General features: G+C 49.4%; 1 protein-coding gene across 1 annotated transcript in view; it reads left to right on the plus strand.

The window, feature by feature from the left end:
- LOC146782980 (IgGFc-binding protein-like) overlaps positions 1-14186 on the plus strand; it is a 334560-nt gene extending 320374 nt beyond the window's left edge. Inside the window, exons 91-93 of the mRNA XM_085639314.1 lie at positions 2307-2400; positions 5311-5366; positions 9808-14186. Of these exons, the coding sequence (XP_085495440.1) occupies positions 2307-2400; positions 5311-5366; positions 9808-9857 (200 nt within the window). The 3' untranslated portion in view covers positions 9858-14186. The remainder of the gene's footprint in view (positions 1-2306; positions 2401-5310; positions 5367-9807) is intronic.
- The last annotated feature ends 3977 nt before the right edge of the window (positions 14187-18163 follow it).

The following is an 18163-nucleotide window of genomic DNA, read 5'->3' on the forward strand; positions in this document are numbered from 1 at the left end:
ATACACACACACACCAAATTACAATCCAGTGTTTGTCCGATGAGTTGAATACATAAATCAACCAAGAGAGAAAGCGCCGACTCGCGTTTCAGAAATGGAATATACACAGGCAATCGATTCCGTCTGCATAATCCACGCGGGACATCATTAGGGCAGTTATTAGCTGGATGATGGCTTCAAAGGTAATATTTCCTAATTTTCTTCATTTTTTACGGAGTTGGAAAAAGCACGCGGAGATCACTGCTCCTACCTGCCCCGTCAATGAGGATTCCAAGACTTTTAACCACTCTTTTGGGTGTAGGAGCTGAGCCCATCTCCGGGACCCACACAATTCACAATCACAATTTATTTTATCCGAGTTTAGCTTTAATTGACGACTGTTCATCAAATCCCGCCTTTCTAGCATGCTGTTTTGAAATAGCTGCATCGATTCCGGGGTATTGTCGATGTTAAATAGCAGCTGCGTGTCATCCGCATAGATGTACATTTTCACCCTCTGCTTCTGTAGGACATGTACCAGAGGGCGAATATAAAGATGAAATAAGTGGGGGATAGAGAGTTTAATCAGACCTTTGTGAGCAGAAAGGAAAGACGGACCGACTGAGAGCCGTCGTGAAGGACAGATTTCACCCAGTCTAACGCTGAGCCCTGAAGACCTGTGGCCCCGACACAGGCGAGCCACATCGAATGATCCACCGTGTCAAAGGTCGCAGATAAGTCCAAAAGGACCAATGCCTGCGCCAGTCCTTTACCTGCTTCCTCCCTCTTGTCACATGACATGACCACGGGCTCCTGATGTCACTGAGATGGGGTGAAAAACATCCCCCAGCTCCGGCAGTACAAACGAGACCCAGCCCCTGGCACCAACAGTACACACAAGACACAGCCCCTGGCACCAACAGTACACACAAGACCCAGCCCCTGGCACCAACAGTACACACAAGACCCAGCCCCTGGCACCAACAGTACACACAAGACCCAGCCCCTGGCACCAACAGTACATACAAGACAGAGCGCTTATCACCAGCAGTAGACAGGAGGCACCGCCCCTGGCACCAGCAGTACATACAAGACAGAGCACTTATCACCAGCAGTAGACAGGAGACACCGCCCCTGGCACCAGCAGTACATACAAGACAGAGCACTTATCACCAGCAGTAGATACAAGACACTGCCCCTGGCACCAGCAGTACACATGAGACTAACCCTGGCACCTGCAGCACACACGAGACACAGCCCCAGCATCAGCAGTGCATACAAAACACCGCCCCTGGCACCAGCAGTAGACACACGACACAGACCCTGACACGAGCAGTAGACACAAGACACAGACCATGACACTAGCAGTATCCACGCTCACGAACTTTGGCACCAACAGTACACAGAAGACCAAGCTCCTGGCACCAACTGTACACAAGACACAGCGCTGGCACCAGTAGTACACAAGACATAGCCCTGGCACCAACAGTACACATGAGGCACAACCCCTGGCACCAGCAGAACTCAGAAGACCGAGAGCTTGGCACCAGCAGTAGACACGAGACACAGTCCTGGCACCAGCAGTAGACACGAGACACAGTCCTGGCACCAGCTTTAGACACGAGACAGTCCTGGCACCAGCAGTAGACACGAGACACAGCCACTGGCACCAACAATTACACACAAGACACAACTCCTGGCACAAGCAGTACACATGAGACACAGACCCAGACACCAACAGTTACACAGAAGACACAGCCCCTGGCACTAGCAGTACACACTCACACAAACTCTGGCACCAACAGTACATAGAAGACCAAGCTCCTGGCACCAGCAGTACACAAGACATAGCTCTGGCACCAGCAGTACACATGAGGCACAGCCCCTGGCACCAGCAGAACTCAGAAGACCGAGAGCTTGGCGCCAGCAGTAGACATGAGACACAGTCCTTGCACCAACAGTACACACAAGACACAACCCCTGGCACCAGCAGTACACACGCACATAAACCCTGGCACCAACAGCATACACAAGACCAAGCTCTTGGCACCAATTGTACATGAGACAAAGCCCTGGCACCAGCAGTACTCATGAGACAGACCCCCGGCAACAGCAGTACAGACGAGACCCTCCCCCCCGGCACTAGCAGTACATACGAGACACGGCTTCTGACACCAGCAGTACACGCGGAAGCCATTTTCGAAAGGGATCTTTAGCTCGGTGAACCAGTGCCCTAGGTAAAGTAAAGGATGGCCAGAGTCCTAAAGCCACATGAGCCTTTACAGATGGTATTAAGCACTAGACTAACAGATAACATAACTTTGCAGATAATGTGACGATCATCCTTATCGGAGTGCTGGTTCCCATCGCCGTCATCCTCATCGCCATCACTGGGGTCTGTCTGTACCGGCGGAGAGTCAGGTAATGTAGACAGGCACAGCAACTGGGAACGAAGCATGCCCTGGATGTGAGTGTGTGTGTGTGTGTGTGTGTGCAATGGGGAGGAGTGTGTGATGTGGACAGGACCTTGTGCTTGCTATGGGAGGAGCCGGTGTGTGCTGTTGTACAGCTGCAGGTGTGTGCTGTGAGTAGGAGGCATTGTGTGCCATGGGGAGTAGCCGGTGTGTGCCATGGGCAGGTGTGTACCATGGACAGGAGCCGGTGTCTACCATGGGCAGGAACCAGTGTATGCCTTAGACAGGAGCCGGTGTGTGCCATGGGCAGTGGCATGTGTGTCGTGGGCAGGCACTAGTGTGTGCTGTGGGCAGCGGCAGGTGTGTGTTGTTGTTAGTAGCCGGTGTGTGTCGTGGTCAGGAGCCAATGTGTGCTTTGGGCAGGAGCCAGTGTGTACCATGGGCAGCGGCAGGTGTGTGTTGTGGGCAGGTTTGTGCTGTGGGCAGGTGTGTGCCGTGGTAAGGAGCCAGTGTGTGTTGTGAGCAGTAGCTGGTGTGTGCCATGGGCAGCGGCTGTTGTGTACTGTGGTCAGGAGTCAGTCTGTGCAGCGGACAGGAGCTGGTGTGTGCCTTAGACAGCGGCAGGTGTGTGCCATGGACAGCGGCAGGTGTGCGCAGCGGACAGCGGCAGGTGTGTGCCACGGACAGCGACAGGTGTGTGCCGTGGACAGCGGCAGGTGTGCGCCTTGGGCAGCAGCAGGTGTGTGCCGTGGGCAACGGCAGGTGTGTGCCGTGGGCAGCGGCTAGTGTGTGCCTTGGGCAGCGGCAAGTGTGTGCCGTGAGCAGCGGCAGGTGTGTGCCTTGGGCAGCGGCAGGTGTGTGCTATGGGCAGCGGCAGGTGTATGCTGTGGGTAGCGGCAGGTGTGTGTCGTGACCAGCGGCAGGTGTGTGCCGTGGGCAGCGGCAGGTGTGTGCTGTGGGCAGCGGCAGGTGTGTGCTGTGGGCAGCGGCAGGTGTGTGCTGTGGGCAGCGGCAGGTGTGTGCTGTGGGCAGCGGCAGGTGTGTGCCGTGGACAGCGGCAGGTGTGTGCTGTATGCAGAGGCAGGTGTGTGCTGTGGGCAGAGGCAGGTGTGTGCCGTGGGCAGAGGCAGGTATGTGCCGTGGACAGCGGCAAGTGTGTGCCGTGAGCAGCGGTAGGTGTGTGCCTTGGGCAGCAGCAGGTGTGTGCTATGGGCAGCGGCAGGTGTATGCTGTGGGTAGCGGCAGGTGTGTGCTGTGGGCAGCGGCAGGTGTGTGCCGTGAACAGCGGCAGGTGTGTGCCGCGGAGAGCGGCAGGTGTGCGCCTTGGGCAGCAGCAGGTGTGTACCGTGGGCAGCGGCAGGTGTGTGTCGTGGGCAGCGGCAGGTGTGTGCCTTGGGCAGCGGCAAGTGTGTGCCGTGAGCAGCAGCAGGTGTGTGCCCTGGGCAGCGGCAGGTGTGTGCTATGGGCAGCGGCAGGTGTATGCTGTGGGTAGCGGCAGGTGTGTGCCGTGACCAGCGGCAGGTGTGTGCCGTGACCAGTGGCAGGTGTGTGCCGTGGGCAGCGGCAGGTGTGTGCTGTGGGCAGCGGCAGGTGTGTGCCGTGGGCAGCGGCAGGTGTGTGCTGTGGGCAGCGGCAGGTGTGTGCTGTGGGCAGCGACAGGTGTGTACCGTGGACAGCGGCAGGTGTGTGCTGTATGCAGAGGCAGGTGTGTGCTGTGGGCAGAGGCAGGTGTGTGCCGTGGGCAGAGGCAGGTATGTGCCGTGGACAGCGGCAGGTGTGTGCTGTGGACAGCGGCAGGTGTGTGCCCTGAACAGCGGCAGGTGTGTGCCGCGGACAGCGACAGGTGTGTGCCGTGGACAGCGGCAGGTGTGCGCCTTGGGCAGCAGCAGGTGTGTACCGTGGGCAGCGGCAGGTGTGTGCCGTGGACAGCGGCAGGCGTGTGCCGTGGGCAGCAGGTGTGCGCCGTGGACAGCGGCAGGTGTGTGCCATGGACAGCAGCAGGTGTGTGCCGTGGACAGCAGTGCTGTGGGCAGCGGCAGGTGTGTGCCGTGGACAGCAGCAGGTGTGTGCAGTGGACAGCAGCAAGTGTGTGTCATGGACAGCAGCAGGTGTGTGCTGTGGCCAGCGGCAGGTGTGTGCCGTGGCCAGCAGCAGGTGTGTGCCGTGGGCAGAGGCAGGTGTGTAAAGTGGTCAAGAGCCAGGTGTGTAAAGTGGTCAGAAGCCAATGTGTGCTGTGGACAGGATCCAGTGTGTGCCATGGGCAGGAGTATACTGTAGACAAGAGCCGGTGTGTGCCCTGGGCAGAAGCCAGTGTGTGGCGTGGGCAGGGGCCGGTGTGTGGCGTGAGTAGGGTCCGGTGTGTGTGCCATGGTCATGGGCAGGTGTGTGCCATGGGCAGGATTGGATACTTCTTGCAGGCTGGTGCCTGTGCGTGTGGCCGGCTAGTATCGATGTGAACCGTAGGCCACACTGTGCCGTGGGCAGGTTTCTGCATGTACCTCAGGCAGGGGTCTGTGTGTTCCCTGGTCAGGAGCCGGTGTGTGAGGTGGGCAGGGTTCTGAATGTACCTTAGGCAGGGGTCTGTTTGCTACAGCTTTGAGTTTTCACTGCACCCCAGTGATGCAAGAGCCATGTTCCAATTCGTTTTTTTAGATCCTCCCATGTGTCCCACTTGGCATTTGACCAAAACAGATTTTAGTAATTCCTCATTCCTGTCTGCTTTCTCAAGAGCATTCCTCTGAGCAGAAGCTAGGGATTCATTTAAAAATAAACAAAACACTTTTATTTCGAAAACAATTAAAACATTGTCTTTGCCTTGCTTGCCACATCACCTTTACTTAGGGATTTTGGGTTCTGTGCTTTGATGTTGTCTTCTGATATTTTGTAATAAATAGTTGAACATTTGTTTTCTTTACAGCAAGAAACTCTGGAAAATCGATAAAGTGAAGCTTCAGGACTCCCAGCAAGATGAGAGTGAGTAAAGTAGAGTTCTGGGATTTTAAGACTCTGCCTAAGACATCAAAAAGATCCTTTAGAGCAAGGGGCAGGGGGGGGCTCTAATGTTCTTACTGAACCACTTAAAACTGGACCTAAGATATGAAAAGAAGCCTTAAGAGCAGGGGTTGGGGCAGAATTTTGGAGTTCTAGTGGAACCTCTTTAAGACAGCACCCAAAGTTAGAGAAGTCTCTTTAACAAGAGGGGCAAGAGGGCGAGGGAAGGGCGAGCCGGTGACGACTCTAGCTACCAAGCCCTTCACATCTCCAAATGGATACAACTTGCCCTGGTTTTCTTAAGAGTGAGCTTGCTTCGTTAAATGGCTCTTGTATAGCACACACTTGCCGTTGACATAGCGTCGTAGCACCTTGAGTTGATTTGCTGCTGCATTGTTAGGTGTTAGATGTAGCAGCAGAGGGCATATCTCTTGAGTGTCAGCGTTGAGTTGATCATGGCTGCCATTGCTCAGCCCTTTGCCAGTCGCCTGGACCTTATTTCAGCAGTGTGCTGGTGGCACCTGTTGGCACCTGTATGCCCTTTGGTGCTGTGGTGGTTGTAGGAAAGCCTGGGCTAGGTGCATCTCAGAGCTTCTCCTGTGGTTGATGCCTTGTAGAGACAGCTGTGTTCTTACACCCCTTGTTGTTCAGTGGCAAGTGTCTGGAGTGCTCATAGCATCAGGCCTCTTCTCCAGGTCTTTGGGCAGTCAGTGGTTGTCTTTGGATAGTCAGTGGTTATCTTTGGGCAGTCAGTGGTTATCTTTGGGCAGTCAGTGGTTGTTTTTGGGCAGTCAGTGGTTGTCTTTGGGTAGCCAGTAGTTGTTTTTGGGCAGTCAGTTTTTGTCTTTGGGCAGTTGGTGGTTGCTGGGCAGTCCTCTGGTGAGGGAGTGCTTTTTGCATCTGGTGTTCCCGGATCTTGGGTAAAGCTGCCCTGCTGTAAGAAATGGTTGTAGGCCCGTTCAGGGTCTGCATTTCTAAAGCACGTTCAAAGGAGACAAACATTCAGGATGGCGTTGTTCCAAAATCTCAGCCCTTGCTCCTGAAAGGTGGCCTTTCTGTGCCCTGCAGTCTGCAGGACACCTGCTGCAGCCTGCACAGGAAGTACCAGAGGTTCTAGCACAGCATCATTTGTTTTCAGTCGCCGCCTTTGGGCTCAGTCCTGTCCCCAAAGAAGTGCACAAAGTCGTTGAGAATACAAGGACATCACGTGTCCATGTATCAGGAAAACTGGCCGCTCAAAGCCGCGCCCAGGAGAGGACACTCAAGCCAGGCCTGGCTTTGAAAGTCAAACGTCCTGTATGGTCCTCACCAGGACCTGTTTATCTGAGCCGTACAAGGCATTGCTACTTGGACAAGAGGAAGTTACGCTCTTCTGTGTAATGTATGAGCTTCTCTTTGGAAAACTCCCCTCCGGCATCCTCCAGTGCATCGCTGAAGACCCCGATGCACCCTCTACAAGAAGAGTTCGACCAGCAGTGCCATCACTGGTGCTGAAGGCGGGATGATGGCGTCCCTCAAACCTGCCTTGGTTTGATGGGTGAGATCAGAAGGCCTTTAATGGGGCCTTCCCTTTCAAGTTGTTGCTGCCCAGATACCCATGCAGGTCACTTACTGAAGTGGACTACAAAATCCAGAATAGAAACCTTCTTTCATATGATAACTCTGCGGTCAAGTGTGGTCTCTGCGGCCTGAAAGGCTGTCCTGCGCAGGCTGCATCGAGCCCGGGAACCGAACTGGCAGGGCCAACATTTGTATTTTACTATAAACTTAATCGTCTTCCTCTGGGGATGCGCCTGCTTCAGGTTTGGGTAATTGATTCATGTAGGAATAATATCCATGAACCAAATTCCTGGCTTATAAAACTATCTCCCAGCTCAGCCTGGCAGGGGATGACTGGCATGCTGTGAGTAGGAACTGAAGGAAGCCCCAACAAAGGACATGTCCAAGGGATTGTGAACGCCACCTCTGGAGCTGTCCTTACGGCGGGCGACAGCCGAGACCTGTGGGGGGGAGATGTTTCCAATAATGTGGGCGGCGGTCAAGGATTTCTGCTTACAATTGTCCTCTGAGCCCCGCGGTTCATTTACAAAATCAAAAGAGGAAGATGCAAAGTGATCACAGGGGCATCATTGTGGCCCCCTGGTCGCTCTTAGCTCAAGGCCCAGATGTTTCGGTCCGTAGAGCTTCGGACAGATTAGAAGCGCCCTCTCCTCCTGTTGAGGAAGAAGAGGCAGGTTCACCATCACAACCTGACCTGCCTGAGCCTCACAGCAAGGCTCTTGAATACCTCGAACTCTGTGTAATTCAAGCAAGGTCTGTCAAGGAGTGGACACTGAAAAGGCCTGTCGCCTCGTCTTCTTGGTTGCCCAAGGGATGGCCGACTGCTCCCAGTAGCCACAGTGCCACCCTGCACAGAATAGCATAGTGAAAGGTGTCACGTGTCTCCTTAAGATGGTCCCAGCTAGGACAACCCTCAAAAGCCTTCTTGGCAGTCTTGTAGCACTTGGTTGCAGCTGTGATCAGTACTGGAGTCATGACAACAAACTCCTCCTGATATTGGGAAGGAGAAAAGAGTCAATCAGCAGCCGGGCAAAAAAGCGAGAAGTCAAAACAGCCAGAGGAAAAAACACTGGGACAAAAACAGTACCAAGGGGCGATGGACATGCAACCCTCCTACTATAGCATCTGAAGATGCCGCTGTGGGTAGGGTGTGGAGTTCCCACCGCATTAGGGGGCATATCAGCAAGACCCGGCGATAATTATCGCTAAGCGCACTTAGCGCTACGTTAATTATCGCCGGCTAGCGTGGAATTTTATCGCTGAGATAGCGTGCTATTAGCAACGCTTATCTCAAAAGCGATAAAAATCCTAGCGCTAACTGCCAAACGTGAGATTATCGCTGGAAACCCAGCAATATTTCCTCGAAGTTTGGCGATAGCTTGCTGATAGGGCCTCACATACTTAGCCATGATATCCACCTTCCATAGGATATCATGGCTAAGTTAGTTTCAAAGCAGGCGTATGGAAAGTAGCGATAACAGGGGTTATCGCTACTTTTCTTGTTGCTATGCTGCTTTGCGTGAGGCTTGATAATAGGAGAAATGTCGCTTAGCGACATTTCTCCCGTTATCCTGGGGAGGAACGCCCACTTTGCATCTCATTAGAGATGCAAAGATGGGCGTTAGGAATTCAGGCGCTAAGGCAAGGTTTCACGCGATAGCGTGACCTTGCTAATATAGCGATAAAATTATCGCCGCTTTTCGGCCGAAAACGGCGATAATTTTATATCACCGCCTTGTAGATATGCCCCTAGGTGAGTTGTGGACGCACACAACGAGGCGGATAAGCTACATAAAGTATTGTGTTAAAGTTGAGTTCTTTAGTGGTGTTATGTTTTGTGCAGTGGACATTCTCGTTCCGCGCATAATCTGTGAAAGACATCAGTTCTGGAGAGTGGTAGTAACAGAAAAGTCAGCTTTTCTTCCATCGTGATCGCTCCTTTCGCAGCTGCGATGAGTGTGAACAAGATGCCCTCCTGCTCTTCTTTCAGGGTTTTATGCCAGGCACCAGCACCGACTTGCCACTGTTCTGATACCGTCTACGCGCTAGGAGGGGAAGAGGGGGTGCAGGACTTCGGAGCAAGGGTTTCACACATTTCTCTAATACAGAGGGAGGAAGGCTCTAAGAGGAGGGCAAGTCATATACATAGGTATAGAGCAAAGCAAAACCGTATCATCTTAAGTATAAGCACAATGATTCTGGCACATGAGCACAGGGTCGGACTGAGGCAGAAAAAAGTCCCGGGCACCAAAATTAAAGTGCTCCTCATTAGTGAATTAGATACCTTAAAAAACCTCCTGTGTTTGCAAATTGGGGCAGTTTTCAACTTTTAAAGACGCGCGATGAGTGCTTTGTAGGATATGGAAGACTGATTGACTTTGAGCTTGCTGCAGGCAATGTTTGTTTTAATATCAGGAGAATCAGCAGTAAAAATGTGCCCAGCGGACCATAAAACAGGCCCACAAGCGGCCAAGAAACCGGACCACTCAAAGACCTTTCAGACCAGCCCATCGGGCACTATCAGATTGCCCTAAAGGCCAGTCCGACCCTGAATGTGCAACATGAAGGCAGTTCCAAATGGGAGGAAGTGGATAGCAGGGAACCTCTTATTAATACCCCCAGGATGCAGATGTACCACCTTGACTGTCCCCTCCCCACTCTACTCTAAAATGTCTATTTCTATCTCTAACATAGTGGCCCCTTGTTGCTACTTATCTTGTGGCCTCTTCACACCCCTGATCATGTGGGTGCTTTCCACAGATGTGTTGCCTTTCCTTCCCTCTCTTCTCTCTTTCCTCATGGTCTCACTCTTCTCTGGACAGAAGTCTTCTTTGGACCTAACTTTGCCCTCTTCTTTTTCCAGTGCCCGATGAGAATGTGGGATTCCCGTCTGAGACGCTCACTCGGTTTTGAAAACAGCGACTCTTCCATTGCCTGCTGTCTTTTTGGAAGCATTAAAGGATGTCCTCATCTCAGTGAATGAAGCTCTGCCACAGTGTAGCACAACTCAATCTCTGCGTCAGAGCACTGTGGTTTAACCACTGCGTCAGAGCACTGCAATTCAGCGTCTGTGATGGAGCACTCCAACTCAAGCTGTCCCTGACAGACCTTCAACTCTACCATCACAGAGCTGTATACCCACTGCACCAGAGCACTGCAATCTAGCCTCTGTGATGGAGCACTCCAACTCAAGCCGTCCCTGAGAGCACTCCAACTCTACCACAGCACTGCTGTATACCAACTGCATCAGAGCACTGCAATCCAGCCTCTGTGAAAGAGCACTCCAACTCAAGCTGTCCCTGACAGACCTTCAACTCTACCATCACAGAGCTGTATACCCACTGCATCAGAGCACTGCAATCCAGCCTCTGTGAAAGAGCACTCCAACTCAAGCTGTCCCTGACAGACCTTCAACTCTACCATCACAGAGCTGTATACCCACTGCATCAGAGCACTGCAATCCAGCCTCTGTGAAAGAGCACTCCAACTCAAGCTGTCCCTGACAGACCTTCAACTCTACCATCACAGAGCTGTATAACCACTGCATCAGAGCACTGCAATCCAGCCTCTGTGATGGAGCACTCCAACTCAAGCCGTCCCTCACAGCACTTCAACTCTAGCACCACAGAGCTGTATAACAATCAGAGCACTGCAATCTAGCCTCTGTGAAAGAGCACTCCAACTCAAGCCGTCCCTCACAGCTCTTCAACTCTACCACAGCACAGCACAATCAGAGCGCTGCAATCCAGCCTCTGTGATAGAGCACTCCAACTCAAGCAGTCCCTCACAGCTCTTCAACTCTACCACCACAGAGCTGTATAACAATCAGAGCACTGCAATCCAGCCTCTGTGATAGAGCACTCCAACTCAAGCAGTCCCTCACAGCTCTTCAACTCTACCACCACAGAGCTGTATAACAATCAGAGCACTGCAATCCAGCCTCTGTGATAGAGCACTCCATCTCAAGCTGTCCCTGACAGACCTTCAACTCTACCACCACAGAGCTGTATAACAATCAGAGCACTGCAATCCAGCCTCTGTGATAGAGCACTCCATCTCAAGCTGTCCCTGACAGACCTTCAACTCTACCACCACAGAGCTGTATAACAACCAGAGCACTGCAATCCAGCCTCTGTGATAGAGCACTCCAACTCAAGCCGTCCCTCACAGACCTTCAACTCTACCACCACAGAGCTGTATAACCACTGCATCAGAGCACTGCAATCCAGCCTCTGTGATAGAGCACTCCATCTCAAGCGGTCCCTGACAGACCTTCAACTCTAGCACCACAGAGCTGTATAACCACTGCATCAGAACACTGCAATCTAGTCTCTGTGATAGAGCACTCCAACTCAAGCTGTCGCTGACAGACCTTCAACTCTAGCACCACAGAGCTGTATAACCACTGCATCAGAGCACTGCAAACCAGCCTCTGTGATAGAGCACTCCAACTCAAGCCGTCCCTCACAGACCTTCAACTCTACCACCACAGAGCTGCACTTCTAACTTTACCTCTGCTGTTGAACGGAACAAGACACTCTGCAGCAGAGATCTCAGAACTCATCGTGTTGCAGATTATTGAAACTACCCTCAGCTGCGGAGCGCTCTCATGCAACCTCTGTTGCTAAGCGTACGTACTCAAGATCGGCTGCCAAGTGTACCTACTCAAACTCTGCTGCTGAATGTACCGACTCAAGCTCCGCTGCTAAGCGTGCCTAATCAAGCTCGGCTGCCAAACGTACTTACTCAAGCTCTGCTACCGAGTGCACTGACTTTACTGCCTGGAGTACCTACTCAAGCTCTGCTGCTGAACGTACCCACTCAAGCTCTGCTGCAGAGTGCACCAACTCTAATTCTGCTTCCAGGCCTACCTACTCAAGCTCTGTTGCTGAACATACAGACTCAAACTCTGCTACCAAGCATACCTACTCTGCCCCCTGCTGCCGGCATACCTACTCAAGCTCTGCTGCTACGCGTACTTACTCAAGCTCTGCTGCTGAACGTACCAACTCAAACCCTGCTGCTGAACGTACCAACTCAAGCTCTGCTGCCGAGTGCACCGACTCTACTGCCTGGCGTACCAACTCAAGCTCTGCTGCTACGTGTACTTACTCAAGCTCTGCTGCTGAACATACCAACTCAAACCCTGCTGCTGAACGTACCAACTCAAGCTCTGCTGCCGAGTGCACCGACTCTACTGCCTGGCGTACCAACTCAAGCTCTGCTGCTATGCGTACTTACTCAAGCTCTGCTGCTGAACGTACCAACTCAAACCCTGCTGCTGAACGTACCAACTCAAGCTCTGCTGCCGAGTGCACCGACTCTACTGCCTGGCGTATCAACTCAAGCTCTGCTACCGAGTGCACCGACTCTACTGCCTGGCGTACCAACTCAAGCTCTGCTGCCGAGTGCACCTACTCTACTGCCTGGCGTATCAACTCAAGCTCTGCTGCTACGCGTACTTACTAAAGCTCTGCTGCTGAACATACCAACTCAAACCCTGCTGCTGAACGTACCAACTCAAGCTCTGCTGCCGAGTGCACCGACTCTACTGCCTGGTGTACCAACTCAAGCTCTGCTGCTACGCGTACTTACTCAAGCTCTGCTGCTGAATGTACCAACTCAAACCCTGCTGCTGAACGTACCAACTCAAGCTCTGCTGCCGAGTGCACCGACTCTACTGCCTGGCGTATCAACTCGAGCTCTGCTGCCGAGTGCACCGACTCTACTGCTGGCGTACCAACTCAAGCTCTGCTGCCGAGTGGACCGACTCTACTGCCTGGCGTATCATCTCAAGCTCTACTGCCGAGTGCACCGACTCTACTGCCTGGCGTACCAACTCAAGCTCTGCTGCTGAGTGCTCCAACTCTACCATCTGGCGTACCTACTCAAGCTCTGTTGCTGAACATACAGACTCAGGCTCTGCTGCCGGCGTACCTACTCAAGCTCTGCTGCCAAGTGCACCAACTCTACTTCTGCTGCCAGGTGTAACTCCTCAAGCTCTGCTACTTAGTGTGCAGACTCTACCTCTGCTGCCAAAAGCATGGACTCTACCTCTGCTGCTGGGTGCCACAACCCAATCTTAAATGCAAGTTTTCTGACTCAGCCTCAGCTACAGGGCCATGCTACTTAACCTTTGCTGCAGAGCAGTGCCACTCAGCTTCTGCTGTCACAACTCCAACTCAACTCGTGCAAAGCACGCCATCTCCACCTGAGGACGCTCTCCTGCGCAGTCTCTTCATCCCTCTGAAGTTTGAAAAGACTTCCACAAAGACTACATTCAAAGCACCTGCACCGAGCGAGCTCTTTGTAGCAGGAAGTTCTGAAATGATTCCTTGGGGGGATATCTATGTTGTCCATTGTTTGAGTCTGTATAATCTGTGTCCTGAGGGATATGTCTGCTGTCTTTAATGAGCCTCAGAATCCATGCAACAAGAAGAATAGTTCTGCTCGTGGAGGCCTGTGCAAGGCCTGACCCTGCCACATCTCCATGGCATGAGTAATACCTTTACCATCTGAGGCCTGAGCATGGAAGTTCTTTGAAAACTAAAGGATGGCTCTGCTGTCTGAGTCTTGAGCCTGTAATATCTTTTTAACCTGAAGGATAGCTCTGCTGTTTGAGGCTTTAGCCTGTAATATGTTTGTAAACCAAAGGATAGCTCTTCTGTTCGTGGCCTAAACCTGTAATATCTTTGCGACCTGTAGGATAGCTCTGATGTTTGAGGCCTGATCCTGTAATATCTTTGTAGCCTGAAGGATAGCTCTGCTGTTTGAGGCCTGATCCTGTAATATCTTTGTAGCCTGAAGGATAGCTCTGCTGTTTGAGGCCTGATCCTGTAATATCTTTGTAACCTGAAGGATAGCTCTGCTGTTTGAGGCCTGAGCCGGTGTGATTGGAGTAACATGTTACTAGCAAACTGCAGGTTGAGGCCTTTGCAGTTGTAGGGACAGACCGCAGTGCTCCAACTTACAAAGTAAACAAAGCACTTTATGAACAGAAACAGACCTGGGTGGGCCTGGTCTAAGGGCCTGCCCTGTTTTTAGAGGGGGGGAAAGTTCTACGTATGTGAATAAATACAGTTCTCCGCAGGACAAGGGTGGGCGTTTTCCCGAACCTTCCTTAACTTATATATGCTTTTTATGTGTCGCAATGTTTTCGTGAGACTGTAATTATTGTAATAATAGCTTGTAAATGGAGCAATCAGTCAGTACACTGCAAATAAACAATTTATACTCACTTGCCTTCCGTCTCCTGTTGGGTGTCTAGGGAGGACACTGTGGGATGCCCAGGAGTGGACATTTCACAGGGAAAAAGCCAGGAAGGGTTCCCTAGCGGTATGAGTACAGCGCCGGGAAACCCCGAACCGGGGTAGCTGTGCGCTATATAAGTACAAGCACATTTACATTTACATTTACTGTGTATGGGTGAGGAGGTAGTGGGGGGGTAGGCAGAGGAGATAGCAGACTGCAAACATCTCGAAACTACATTTTGAGATTCAGCAAAACCCACCATGGAAAATGTGCCCCCAAATATGCTAGGCCTGGAGTTGTACCAGTCAATGAACCAAGATCTGAGTCAAGTAAAGTCATGTTTGTGGCTTTCAGAAGTGAATGTTGTCGGGGGATACCTACACGTCAGATATTTTGCAAGTTGCATGTCCCCACTGTATGTGTGGCAGTTGTCATTCTAACAACTACGCCGATTACCACTACATTGATTGATTTAGGTAACCATAATACTACTTAATTGAAGGTAATTATTTTAGGGTAATAATTTTATATTATCAAAATAACAAGTGTATGGTTTAATTACTTATATGAATTGCTTTTAGTTTAATTAAGGGCTGGGTTACATACAAACGTAGAGTTAAGTGTAATTATCTAAAAAAAAAGTTAAGAATTACGGTTTATAGACTGGTTAGGTTAAGAATTAGTATTTCATTAAAATAGAATTCAAAATCATTTAGTATGAGCGGTAGCTATAGGATGGACATTTTAGTTAATTATAACTTCAAAGTAAATTAATGGTCAGGGCTGAAATAAAGTTAAGCATAATAGTTTAACCAAAATCATTGAAAGACTAAGGATAGGGCTTGTATAGAGTTATGCTAAGGAAAATTTATTATTTTAAATTAAGGGAAGGGTTACTATTAGGTTAATGCTAAGGATAATTATTTATTTTAATTTAATTAAAATTAATTTCGGGTAAGGGTTAAGGTTAGCAAGAGCGCAGGTTTGGAATAATTATTTTCGTACATGAAATCGATTTATTTTAAAAGTATTAGGATTAGGCGAAATTTGGTTAGGGCAATGATAAGAATTTACTTTAATTTAAATTTAAGTTAATTTAAAGTCGATGTAGTGACCCATCGATGTAATGCTATCAGTGATGTAACATACATTTTTTTCCAGTTGCTGTTTTTAAGTCAAGTTTGTTTTTGCAGTCTGTGATTTCACAATGACCCAGGGGAGTGAGGTGGTTATCCTTTTACCTCTGCTAAATTTTATTTTTTCCTATTTTTTTATTTTATTATTTTATTTCACATAGAAATAAACACAGGGGTAGAACAATCCAATCTCACAATTATGGGTATGACATAATTCTCGATTTACACACACACACATTGTACGCAACAAGTTTCCAGATATTCAACCAGTAAATAAACATAGGTCGTTTAACAATTCCATCGTCCACTGGTTGAGGACGATCTCCGAGAGCCTAGTGCACACAGTCAACTGCCCATCCTTAAACATGGCAACCCCCTCATCCCAAGGCAGTTTTGTCACATAGGTCTTTAAAAAGCCGGAGGGCAGTGTCCCCGCTGTTGGGCTTGTATTAGGATAACATCGGTCTTCAATTCTCCAGGGGTCATGTCTCCTATCGTAGGGTACCGCCACGTTCAGATACTTCATGGCGTGTATCCTGTAAGCGATATTTCCTCGGAGGACTCCATATACATTAGGGCCTTGATGCCGGGGGTTGCAACAATGCATACATGTCCACTGCGTCGTTGCATATCACCATATCCTTAAACCATTCATTAATCTTTATTTCGGTTTGAAAAACCATAAAAGATGCATAATAACAATTCATACATATTGATTAGTAAAACACAGTTAAAAATACAAAAATAATTACATTTGGAATAAAAAAAACGCCAATCGATATATCAAATAAAATATGATAAAAAGGCGAAGCGTACAGACCAATATAATTAAATCATTGAAGAGAATATAAAATCCAGGTAGGGTTAGGAAGATGCAAGTACTGGAAGGGTCCATTTAAATGAATGAATAGAACTTTCTCTCATAGAATCTAAACAACGACAAAAGTGCAAGTGCTTTAAAAGTGCTCATAAGCGACTTTGAGCAGCACATAGCATACAGTCCAATATAATTAAAACATTGAAGAGAATATAAAATCCAGGTTGGGTTAGGAAGATGCAAATACTAGAAGAGTATATATAAATGAATAGAGCTTTCTCTCATAGAATCTGAACAGCGACAAAAGTGCAAGTGCTTAAAAAGTGCTTATCAGCAGCCTTGAGCAGCACGCAGCATACACAACAATGCGTTCTGCCTGATCTCTAGACAGTTCTAAAGTGCAGATGCAGAAGGGTCCATATTAAAAGTTAAGATAACACATAAAATTCAGAACATTAAAATTTCAAACCTTTTTTTTCTCTTAGTATACCCACAGCGAACAAATATCAAAGTCAAAGTCAAAGTACCTTTATTTCGACTGTACAGCCATAAAAGCACAATTAAATATAACATTCGTTCATAAATTACTAAAATTATAAAACACAGCAATTTATGGAATTAATAGTAATACAGAATATCATCCAAAACCGGCAAGAAATGATGTACCACAATCTCATGAAGTGTTTGCAGGAGCCACTACTACTCGTCACCCTGTAAATTACAGCCTCAGGTATCAATCGTGATAAGGAGATCTATTAACACAATTTAAAAGATTAAAAAACATTCAAAAACAGCTAGTATAAATAGGATTAAAAAGAAAAGAAAAATAATAAAGTAGCTGAAGGGGGAGATTTCAAGACAGTTTTGATGGCAGGGAGATGTGCAAATTTAAATTAGCAAGATAATTAACAAATGGATCCAATTGGGTCATTTCCGAGCTCTTTTTTCTTTATAATGCCTCTACGTATATTCCACATCGCAAATAAAAATCTGGAGGTAGCAAAGACAAATAGAGGGTGTGTCTCGTATTTTAGTAACCCAAAGGCCTCAGTGTGGTCTCTAATCCCCACATTTCTGCAGAGCTGGAGCACCCACTTAGACCTTGACCTTCTGTATTCAGGTGAGGTATTTAAGTCATTATGGTATGATTAGCGCAGTATATCTAATGATGGTATGATTAGCTATGGTGTATTCAAAGTATCGAAATCCCCGTTATGTTTAGCATGATAAAAAGAGCCGAGAACTGAACCGCCTCCATCTTGGATTGCGGCTCTTTCGCTTGGGAGTCACGTGGCCTCTTCCGCACACCATCTGCTTCCCCCTTTTTCATGCATTTATTAGGAGACAGGCTGAGTTGCTGAGAAGCAAGGTCACATCTGCTAAAAGGGAGTATCAAGCAAATTCCTCTAGACCTGGGACGAGAAGGGAGTCACCCTTTCGACCTTCTCTGTAAAGATAGTAACCCTTTGTATGTGTAACCGAAACTAGAAATAGGCATGAGCTCATTAGGGGCGCCAGGACTAACTGGTACTTTTCCACATATAAGGTTTTGTATGCTGTACTGATAATGTATAAAAGTGTGTTACTGTCAAGGAGCCAGCAGTCTTCCTCGGCGCACCTGATGGGTGAGGATCGACGAGGCTCCTCTATATAGAGATCTATGGTGGCTAATAAACGTTTGAACCTTCCACGTTGCCAACTGCTCCTTATTCTACTTAATATTGCGGGCCAATGGTAAGTGTGGCCCTTGGAATAATTATTTGGACACAACAGTTGGCGACCACGAAGGGACCCCGTGACAGGGTCTCCCCCCCGTATTCGGGTGGTGGGATTGGGGGCGTCCTGACCGGTTGACGGGAGAGGAGCCTGAGGATTTCTCCCACCCTGTGCGACTTTTCGGTACGTCCCCTGCTGCTAGTCACCCTTCACCGGGGTCCTACGGGCTTAACCCGGAACATGGGCTGATTTGATCAGGAGGAGCTGGCAGCGGAGAATGAACATTCGTATCTGGGTGC

The sequence above is a fragment of the Triturus cristatus genome, chromosome 12 (assembly GCF_964204655.1).
Source record: "Triturus cristatus chromosome 12, aTriCri1.1, whole genome shotgun sequence".
In the NCBI taxonomy this organism is placed as follows: domain Eukaryota; kingdom Metazoa; phylum Chordata; class Amphibia; order Caudata; family Salamandridae; genus Triturus; species Triturus cristatus.